Genomic DNA, 11,238 nt, shown 5'->3' on the forward strand with positions numbered 1-11,238 from the left:
AGCTTTTTACTTACTATTAGAACCGAGTGACAAATTTCAGGCATGTTATATGCCTGAAAGGAAACCAGAAATCTCTAGGAAATGACTGGAGAATGTGAACTCCATAGTAGGTTGAGGATGGAGTCACGAGTGAAATGGGTGAAATGAGCCCATGGGCTTTGGGCACCGCAGGCCTGTCCAACAACTGACAGCCTGGTGAGTCAGTGCAAAGTTTACAACAGTGACAGCAAACTAGCATGGCTGAATACATGTGGCATCCAGTCTCAGGCTGGCTGTCCTCACTCATTCCTGGACATAGGCCAGGTTAACCATGGGAGGAATTTAGTTTATGGTTTAACTTTGAAGCAATAATGATAATAGTTCCTCCATAACACTAATACCCTTATTTTGCCAAGGGATTGCCTTTGTAAAACTGGTGAAAGTCCATGAGAGTAAGATTATAGGAGGGAAGTGAATTCTGCTAAAATGTAGGCACAGTTTTTATAATCCCTTACTGCTCAAATGTCATTTGGCCAGAGTTTTCAAAATTTGTAACTAATTACTCCTATAAATAACATCACTATTGTAGAACCTGAGATTGGTCTTTTGAGATGTTTCTCATTCTTTGAATTCTGGCAACCGGCTGACCTCATCCATACCCATGACTAATGGTTCAGCCAGTCCCGTGGTCCCCACCTAGCGGCAGATTCAAGCAGAAACAGATCATTTCTTGTAAATTTGTTTGAGTTCTTTGTAGGTTCTGGATGTTAGCCCTTTGTCATATGAGTAGATTGCAAAAATGTTCTCCCATTCTGTAGGTTGCCTGTTCACTCTGATGGTAGTTTCTTTTGCTGTGCAGAAGTTCTTTAGTTTAATTAGATCCCATTTGTCAATTTTGGCTTTTGTTGCCATTGCTTTTGGTGTTTTAGACGTGAAGTCCTTGCCCATGCCTATGTCCCTGTCTCTTATACACATCTAGATGTGTATAAGAGACAGCCTATCATGGGGAGGGGGCAGGGGTGAGGGATGGCATTGGGAGTTATACCTGATGTAAATGACAAGTTGATGGGTGCTGACGAGTTGATGGGTGCAGCACACCAACATGGCACAAGTATACATATGTAACAAACGTGCACTTTATGCACATGTACTCTAGAACTTAAAGTATAATAATAATAATAATAAAAAAATACATTATAAATCTGTTTTCATTAAGTGCACATTCTTTAATAATGTCATTTTAGAGCTTCCTAGGTATTTTATTGTCTGGACATTAAATAATTTTTAACAAATAAAAAAAAAAACAGATCATTTCCCTCAGCCCGCATGATTCCATCCCCAAACAGTCAGCAGTACCCATTTTTTAATCCTGTGCCCCTCAAACTATCCTTGAAAATCTCTAACCCCTGATCCACTAGGGAGGCTGATTTGAATAATAATAAACCTCTGTTCTCCTGTTTGGCAGACTTGGAGTCATTAAAATCTTTCTTTACTCCAAATCACCATCTGGATAAATTGGTTTTGTTTGTGCAGGAGGCCAGAAGAACTTGTCTGGGAAATACAAGAATGGATGGAGGAGTTGTCTATCCCTGTCCCACGGTCTTGTCCACAGAACAGCCTCACAAGGGGACAGAGCCCTGGACGGGGATACAGTGGAAGCTCTTTCTCTTAATGACCTGGGGACATTGGCTCGAGATGAAGCGTGGCAGGAGTGGAAACTGCAGGTGATTTCTTGCCTTTCCTATTTCCTGGGAGGTGGGCAACGCCACCGTGTTAGCAAGAAGGGAACAGAACAGTCAGCGTAGTTAGAAGGAGTGTCTGGGGAAAGCCAAGGAGTGGTGGAAGAAGCTGTGCAGGACAGGGCTTGCCAGTTAGAATGAAGTGGGAGGAAAATGAGGGACACAGAGAAGCAGAGAGAGGCAGAGACAGTATGGCAGTGAACAGTGGGGCCTACAGTGACTTCGGAGACCCCAGGGACCAGGTGCCCCAGTTCAACAGTCCAGGATGAGGGAGCCCTGAAAACCCTCCAGTGGCCAAACAGCTTCAGAGTTATAGGAGGTGGGGTGGCATTAGGGGCAAGAAGTAGTGGGGGGATGAAACATGCTTGTCAGCATCTGAAGGACAAGGGACAGGTGTGACTAGAACCTCCTAGAATTCTGCATCCAAGATCCAGTCTCTAAAGAGGTTATGGATCATTCGTTTCTTCATTCAATTCCTTCATTTGTTATGTGAGAGCACCTGAGGGTGTGTCTCTCACTGGGCCTGTGCTGGTGCGGGGTGTGAGTGGGGAATGAAAACAAGGTCCTCTCTTTTATCCTGTCATGCCAGTGACATGGACACTTTGGGAAACACAGGATTTCAGGTTCAGTGATAGGGCTGAAGATCTGAGGGGGAGGCCTGGACATTTTTTGCACTGACTCTAACAGTTGAGGCAGATGATTTAATTCTGGAGTACAGACTAATCAGCTGACCATTTGCTCTCACTCCTCTGAGGTTTGGATGCCTAAGAAGAGAGGATTTGAGCCAATAAATGACTATGTGTCCTTCAAACCCAATAATTTCTCACTTCTGGTGGAGGAGAGGATGGGCCTGTAGCTGCAGACAGACGTCATGTGACCCTGATCTGCCTTTTGTGTTTGTGTGACTCTGGTTCAATGACTGTATCTTCTTGTGCCTCAATTTTCTCTCAGTCAAAAAAGCTAAATGGCAAATGGACTGTGGCTTTTCATGCTACCTGTGAATACATTGTAAATTCTTCACAGTCACCTGACCTAATGCTTGGCACAGTGGAGGTGTTCACACAAACAGCATTTATTATGATTCACTTCCATGAGAGAGCACCTTTAGGTCAGATCCCTGTGGACAAGCTGCTGCCAGGTACATTTTCTGTCTTCTATTTCTACTTCTGGGGACATTAGAGTTACTATGGAGTGTCCTAAGCCTCACAAGACAGTTGGCTGATGGCCTACAAAGCTTGTCTTTCTGTCCTCTCCACTCTGAGTCTCAGGTGAAGAAAGCTCTGTCCTTGCCCAGATGAGGCTCTGAGGGCTGAGCCCTGGCTGGTGAGCAGCTCCAGGAGACACAGTCCTCAGATAGCTGGTAAATCCTTGGTCCCAGTAAGCCCTGCCACAACCCAGCCCTGGTGCAGGCTCCTCAGGTTTATCTGGAGTAAGGATTTAGGGACAGGGGTCTGGGGTTGAGGCCTCTAGGACTGAGCTTCTCTGAGAGTTTCTCAGGGGACCTCTTAGGCAAAGCCCTACTCACTTCTCCAGGGTCTTTCTCAGGGTCAAGTTCATGAAGAGGGCATGAGGTGCTTGGCTGAGGCTGATCTCCTCGTGCTGAGCACCCCCCCCACCCCATCAGACTGTCCTTCCTGTGCAGCAAGTGTCTGCAGGGTCTGGAGGCAGGAAAGGAATTCTGATCTGTTGAAGTTTGTCTCCTCTGTGTGTGTCCTGCACTAAATGCCGAAACCCCAACATGGGACATAATGCAGAGAGGGACACAGGCACAGTCTAGGCCTGACAATCCTGTGTGTGCAAAGTAGAAGTGACCCCCGCCCCCCAACACCCAGGGATCATGTGGAATCACTCACGGTATAAGGTGAAATGTCCAGTTACTCCTTTAGTGGTATCACCTCGCTGTATGATTTCTATGGTGTAGGATCCTGTGTCATTCTGGGTGACATTCTGGATCAGCAGGGATGCATTGGAATATACTGTTTCTCGTCCACTGTATGCAGGCCCAAATACAATCATTTCAGTGTCTATTACATATGATGTAATGTAATGGTGGATGTCTGTTATTTGCCCTTTGTACCAGCTGTAGCCAGTAGGATTCTGGGGCAAATTGTGGACAAGTAGAAGAACATCCTTCCCCTCGGAAACTTTGGTTGGCTGGGCTTCAATTGTGACTTGAGCAGTGGTGGGTGGGTTCCAGATGATTAAAAGTGATACTAGGAGGTGGAGAGAGTATCAGTCAATATTGAGACCTATGTATTGGGGTGAAAAATGGGGCCCTGGGACCTGAGAAGATCTCTTCAATCATCAGCCTTGAAAACACACCCACACACCCACACACACCCTTTTTCTGTGTGTGTGTGTTTGTGTGTGTGTCTCAAACTGTCTTATTGTGTCAAGGTCAGCAGTATGACCCTCATTCCTTCAACACTTCCAACCTTGGCACTTTTCTGTTTGGAATCCTCTTCCCCAGGGGTCTGCACGGCTCCCTCCACACTGCCCTCAGGTCCTGCTCACATCAGGGCATCCTTAGACTTCTTTCCTAACACCTCCTTCAGAGACACTGGGTCTTCCCTTTCTGACCTTTTCCTGCTCTGCTCCCCCCGGAGCTCTGGTCAACATCTGACCTCACATTCTAGATCTCTTTGCATGTCTGTCTATCTTGCTTCCCATGAGAGCATGTGTTCCCCGAGGACTGGGACTTTTGATCTTGGTTGCACCCCAGAGCCTCGGACAGGTGGCAGACTCCTGTACATGTGAGAGTTCCCAGGGCCCTCCATCCCCAGTGTGTCTTTCTTCTCTTTCCCCAATTGTTGAGGTTTTTGGCTGAGGACAGTGTTTCATGCCCTGCTTATATTTTCATTTGAAGTGCCATCTGATAATAGTTATTATTATCATTTTTCAAAAAGTGGTGGCCAGTGATAATTAACCAGGAAAACAGAACACTTGAGATTTTCCTACCTCTTACCAATTCCAGTTCAATGTGATTTTCCTGTTTTGACCCCTGTCCCTCTCGGGTATATGTTCCCCTATGCAGGTTCCAAGAGAACCTGCTTTCCTGTATTTTTTTTTCTTTTTTTTTTTGTGAGATGGAGTCTCATATGATCACCCAGGCTGGCACGCAGTGGTGCAATCTCTGCTCACTGCAACCTCTGTCTCCCGGGTTCATGCAAATCTCCTGCCTCAGCCTCCCAAGTAGCTAGGATTACAGGAGCACACCACCACACCTGGTTAATTTTTTGTATTTTTAGTAGAGACGGGGCTTCCCTGTGTTGAGCAGACTAGTCTTGAACTCCTGACCTCATGATCCACCCACCTCAGCCTCCCAAAGTGCTGACTCCTTTTACTTTTTAGAACCCCACCCTCTCCAGGAGACCTCATCCAATAATTCTGCTTCCTCCTCCTGTCCTCTCCCAGGAAGTCCTCTCCTCACCTGTGAGTAGAAGCTCCTTCCAAGTGATGTGCAGTGTGTAGGGAGGGGATGAGAGGGGCCCCATGGCCTGTGCTGCCTGCGTGTTCTCCTGTGTGGAGATGAGCCTGGGATCCAGAAACTTTCTGGGCACGGCTGTCAGCTGTGCTGTCCTTCCTCCTTCTGTGCTGAGCCTCTTCCCGCGGCAGGAGCACTTCTCAGGCTCATGGGCGGGGTCTGTGCCCAGGACACCTCTCTGTCCCCGCCCCTCTCAGTCTTGCCTCCTTGTCCCTCCTTCTCTTTTACCTTTTGTCTGTGTGTCAGGTCCCTGGGAATTGTGGAGGCCTCTGCCTTTTTCAGCAGTGATTCCATCACCAAACCTCGGCAGACACTATGTGCAGAAACACAAACACACACACAAAAGAGACGCACATAGACACACACAGTCACACACATACCCTGTAGGTTGGGCAAGCACAGTTCTGGGCCTCAGCCTCTTGCTGTCCCCATGGCTCTGGGTCAGGGTGCACTTTCTCGACCTTTGTCCTCTTTCATCCCCATCTGGCTCTTCCCTTCAGTGCAGGAGGCTGGAGCTGCACCAGATCCCTGTCACAGGGACACCCCATTGTACTGTGGGTGAGCTGTGTGTTGCCTGGTGACAGGGATCCTTCCTTTCTCTAATTGTTTCTAGCTTGGCCGCAGCTTCCAAAGATGGACATTCAGAACCTGGGTGTCTCAGAGGAAAGTGTCCTTCCTGGAGGTGTGCAGGGTGAATCTCTCATGCCTCTTGTGAGGAGAGGCCTGTGCTGGTTGCTCAGTGGGGGCTGTGAGTCCCATAGTCAAAGGGACAGTTCTCAGTCACTCTATTGCTCCCTGGGGACTGGTGGCTGAGCTGGGGCTCAGGGTTTCTCCTTTCTTCCTGACCATCTTTGGTGTCCTCTCTTCTCTGCCCATCTGATTGTCCTGTGGTCACCACACTACCACCGTGGTGGCACAGGAGGAAGTGGGGAGTTACGCAGGAACCCCATGGAACATGGCTCGTTGAGATGCAGGAAGGGGAGCCTGGGACAGAGCAGGGGTTCAGAGCTGGAGAGATTAATCCCGACTTACTCCGTGGTCGTGATGGGCTCAGCCCTCCATGTGCTGACATACCCAGGAGTCTGTCCTGAGGGTTTTGACCTGGCCGAGCTGCTTTCTGTAGAGGAGGAACAGGCGGTCACCAGAGAGCCTGTGTGGAGGGACGTTGCTCACACCTGAGAAGGCGGGTGGGGGTGAGTTGCGTTCTTGGATCAAAGAGCAACAATACCCCCTTCTCCCAGCAGGGACACAGGAGAGGTCTGTCTTCCCAAGGGACAGCCGGGGGTAGCTGACCACATCCTGGATGGTGCCTGTGTGTGACAATCCCACTCGCTCTGAGCCCCCCGAGGTGCTGCGGGCAGGCAGGCCACAGGGTGCCTGACTGATTCCCGGGGAGTCTGTGGGCCCTCAGGCAACCACTGTTCTGTGTCAGCACTAGGCTTGCCCTGGGTTGCCCCAGAGAACAGGACAGATGGAGCAGAGGCGGACATTTAGGGAGCAGTGACAGAAAGAGTTGATGAGGATGGAGGGAGGTCACCAGGGGAAAGTGCGCAGTGTGGCTTCTTGTGCACCCTCGCTGCCCTGGGAGATGTATTTTTAGCTGAACCCGGGGAAGGAGCAGGTGTGTGGGGCAGAAGCTGCCTGCAGAGGGAGTGGTGTTAGGTTGGCGGCCGCCAGGTCAGGGAGGAGCTGACACAGTCCGTGTGGGAGCATGGAGGGTGCTGAGGACTTGGGCCGAGGTGACCCTGGTGAGAGTGGACCCTGCTTGGCTACAGGTTCTGCTGAGGGAGGTCGACATCCCCTGGGAAGGCTCCCGGCTGGAAGGACTCTGCCGCCCTCTGGTGGACTGGAAGGGAAGTGTGGGTGGCCACAGTCCCAGGCCAAGTTGCGTGTTTTATTCCAAAAGGATCTGCACATTTCACGGGAGGTAACACATGTTATATTACAGCTCCATCACCTTCCAGCCCCGTGAGTCCCACTCTCTGTGGCTCTACGTTCTCTGTTCTCCCTCTTTCACGAGCGGATGTCCCGAACGCAGATTTTCGTCACCTTCTGTGAGTTTGTGTTTGTGTGCAGTAGGCGGCACTGTGTATACCCTGGGGGCAGTGATGTCTGGGGCTGAGCACTGCACATGGGCTTGGGAACAGAAGAGGGAGCAGCAGGGTGGGAGGATCAATGCCAGGGAGGCAGGGACAAGTCATTTTCATTTCCTCAGTCCCAGAGACCAGAACCCAGGATTCTGACTCCAGGGCACAGTACCACACCCTGCTGGTGTCCCTGGATGTCAGGAGTGTTCACAGTGTCATGCTGCCTTGGCATTCATTTTTTAAGGTGTAAATTTATTTGCCTCACATCAGAGGCAGGCCTTGCTCACCATGGCAGTTTTCAATACTGTATCTGGTTCAAGTTTCTCCAGTTGGTGGCCAGCGGTGAAATCTTAGAGGCATCTCTCCCGCTTGGTGTGCTGGGCTCCCTTCTCTCCATCTACTATCTTTAAACTGGTAATTCTGACATTTGCCCTTACATTTAAAGTGACCACTTCTCAGTCACAGCATGATCTCCTGGTCCCAGTGTTTGCTGCTTGCTTGAAACACATCCATCAAAGCTCCCTGCTGGAAACCTGTCAGGTAACACGTGTACTTAATAAAGCCATCGGCTTACCGGTCTCTTCTCTCCTCCCTGCCTGGCCTCGCTGACCTCTGTATCTGTGGTCTCCAGGTGTGCCAAGTGCTCCCCAGTGTCTGTAAGTAGTAAAAACACTTACACTTTCACGTCGTGGTTTTATCATTATAGCCTCACATGCCATCCAGGGCCTGACATCGAGGCTGCCCTATGAGACCTGTGCTGGTTGAACCCCTGCTGGAGCTCTTGTTTTGGGACCTCTGGTTTTTCTGGGGACAGGAGTCTGCAGCTAACTTGATTGAAAAAGTGATATGTTTCATGGAAAACACTGGGTCAGATGATGTATTCATGTGCTTCAGCTGCCATAACAAACACCTTAACCTGGGTGAATTAAATAATAGAAATCGATTTTGCACAGTTCTGTGAATAATGTGCTATTTTAATCACTTTAAAATGTACAATCAGGTGGAATTAACCACATACACAGTGTTAAGTTCCCATCACCACTATTTTTCCTGGAAAACTTTAGTCATTTTAAACTGAAACTTTATATCTTTGAAACAATAATAACTCCCTGTTATTTTCCACCCTAGACCTTGATCATCTCTATCTCTATGAATTTGCCTATTCTTGATGTTTCATATAAATGGAATTATATATGTATATGTTATTAATTTCTGACATATTTCACTTAGCATAATGTTTCCAAAGTCCATGCATGTTGCAGTGGATGTCAGAGCTTCCTTCCTTTTTATGGCAGATTAACATTCTGTTGCATGTGTCACCACATTTGTTTTTTCATGAGTTGATGAACACTTGGATTGTTTTCATATTTTATCTTTTGTGAGTAATGCTGCAATCAACATTCCCATGCCAGTACCTATTTGAGTCCCTGGATTCAATTCTTTGGGTACATACCTAGGAATGGATGCTGTTTCATGTGAGAATTCTATGATTATCTTCTTGAGGAACACCAGAACTGTTTCTGCTAGTGGCTGTACCTTTTTATAATCTCACCAGCAATGCTTTTCCCCCATCTTTGTGGTTTTATCTGCCTCTGGTCTTTGATGATGGTGACGTACTGATGGGGTTTTGGGGTGGGTGTCCTTCCTGTTTGTTAGTTTTCCTTCTAACAGTCAGGACCCTCAGCTGTAGGTCTGTTGGAGATTGCTTGAGTTCCACTCCAGACCCTGTTTGCCTGGGTATCAGTAGCAGAGGCTGCAGAAGATAGAATATTGCTGAACTGCAAGTGTACCTGTCTGATTCTTACTTTGGAAGCCTCCTCTCAGGGATGTACTCCACCGTGTGAGGTGTGGGGTGTTGCTTTGCTCCTAGTGGGGGATGTCTTCCTGTTAGGCTACTCAGGGGTCAGGGACCCACTTGAGCAGGCAGTCTGTCCATTCTCAGATCTCAACCTCCGTGTTGGGAGATCCACTGCTCTCTTCAAAGCTGTAAGACAGAGTCGTTTGCGTCTGCAGAGGTTTCAGCTGCTTTTTTTTGTTGTTGTTATTGTTTAGCTGTGCCCTGTTCCCAGAGGTGGAGTCTACAGAGACAGGCAGGACTCCTTGAGCTGCTGTGAGCTCCACCCAGTTCAAGCTTCCCAGCCACTTTGTTTATCTACTTAAGCTTCAGCAATGGCAGGCGCCCCTCCCCCAGCCTCACTGCTGCCTTGTGGCGAGATCGCAGACTGCTGTGCTAGCAATGAGGGAGGCTCCGTGGGCGTGGGACCCTCCCGGCCAGGTGTAGGATATAATCTCCTGGTGTGCCCGTTTTCTAAGATCCTTGGTAAAGCGCAGTATTGGGGTGGGAGTTACCCGATTTTCCAGGTGTTTTGTGTCTCAGTTCCTCTGGGTAGGATAAGGGATTCCCTTCCCCCTTGCGCTTCCCAGGTGAGGCAATGCCTCGCCCTGCTTCAGCTCTTGCTGGTCGGGCTGCAGCAGCTGACCAGCACCGACTGTCCCTCACTCCCTAGTGAGATGAACCCTGTACCTCAGTTGAAAATGCAGAAATCACCTGTCTTCTGTCGCTCGCGCTGGGAATTGGAGACTGGAGCTGTTCCTTTTGGCCATCTTGCTCCCAGTTTCTCCATGTTCTATTTTAATTGTGGCATCTAAACATCACAGAATAAGATACAGTTTTTGTACTAGATGTGACCTTAGAACATTATTTTTACCTCTTTTTAAAAAAAAAAAAATTAAAGAGACAGTGTCTCACTCTCATACCCAGGCTAAAGTGCAGTGGCGAGTTTATAATTGACTGCAGCCTCAACCTTATGAGCTCAAGCGATACTCCTGTCTCAGCCTCCTGAGTAGCTGGAATCACAGGCACGTGCCCCCATGCCCAGCTAATTTTTTGTGTTTGTTTCTGGAGAGATGGGGTTTCACCCAGGCTGGAGAAATCCCAGGCTTTTCTCAAACTTCTGGGCTCAAGTGATTTACCCACTTTCACTCCCAAAATACTGGAATTACCAGCAAGTATCACCACACCTGATTCTGCTTTTTTTGTGTGTGTTTCAAATTGGACTGCGGTCTACTCACTCATCTCTTTCCCCATCAGGTGATTTCTATTTTTCCTCTATTTCGCTACCATATGTCCATACCAAAATCCAGATGTATTTGCTTTTGTTTAGAAATAGATTTTTTTGTTTTTAAAGACAAGTCTTAGGAATGGTTTCCTAGCTGATTTTCACGGTTCTAATCTTCACTGTCTAAGCCATATGTTTGCATTTCCAGATATTGATTACAGTCACTTGTAGGGCATTTAAAGCCTAGCAATGCCTGTACCATCCCTCAAGTGTATCTGATTTGGCTGATGTGTGGTGTAACCCAGGGATTGGTTGTTTAAAAAATGCTTTCAAGGAAAAGGCTCATTTTGCAGTGGAGGAACTTTACCCCAGTGATCAAAGTTAACATCCACAGTAATCAGAGTTAATGACATCTTAGGGCATTCTAATATAATGGATGGAGAAGGTGCAGCATCATCCCTGTGGTATTCTTGTACAAAGTGTATAACCTTAGTTTAATCGTGAGAAAATATTAGAAAAGTCCAAACTGAGGTTCATTCTACAAAATAAGTAACCAATACTCTTCAAAGGTATGAAGCTCTTAAAGGTAAATCCTAAGTTTCCCATATTAAAGGAGACTGAAAGAACAGTACAATGAAGAGAAATATGTGTTACTAGATTGGATCCTGGTCCAGAAAAAGGACATTAGTCAGAACATAGAGGGGATTTGGATAAGGTCTGTACAGACATTCATTTTACAGTGTTAATAATCATTTATTGATTTTGATTATTAGGTGCATATCTATAATGTTAATATTTGGGGAAGTCGAATGAAAAGCATATGAGGACTTTGCCTATTTTTGGAACATTTTAGAAAGTCTGAAATTATTTCATAATTAAACATGAAAAGA

General features: G+C 47.5%; 1 protein-coding gene across 1 annotated transcript in view; it reads right to left on the bottom strand.

Moving 5' to 3' along the window:
* Positions 1-5,379, bottom strand: part of LOC105533768 (pregnancy-specific beta-1-glycoprotein 5-like) — an 8,194-nt gene extending 2,815 nt beyond the window's left edge. Inside the window, exons 1-2 of the mRNA XM_011972296.1 lie at positions 5,149-5,379; positions 3,572-3,931 (exon numbers count right to left, since the gene is read on the bottom strand). Of these exons, the coding sequence (XP_011827686.1) occupies positions 3,572-3,931; positions 5,149-5,212 (424 nt within the window). The 5' untranslated portion in view covers positions 5,213-5,379. The remainder of the gene's footprint in view (positions 1-3,571; positions 3,932-5,148) is intronic.
* Between the last annotated feature and the right edge of the window lie 5,859 nt (positions 5,380-11,238).

The sequence above is a fragment of the Mandrillus leucophaeus genome, unplaced genomic scaffold, assembly GCF_000951045.1.
Source record: "Mandrillus leucophaeus isolate KB7577 unplaced genomic scaffold, Mleu.le_1.0 Scaffold1281, whole genome shotgun sequence".
Lineage (NCBI taxonomy): Eukaryota > Metazoa > Chordata > Mammalia > Primates > Cercopithecidae > Mandrillus > Mandrillus leucophaeus.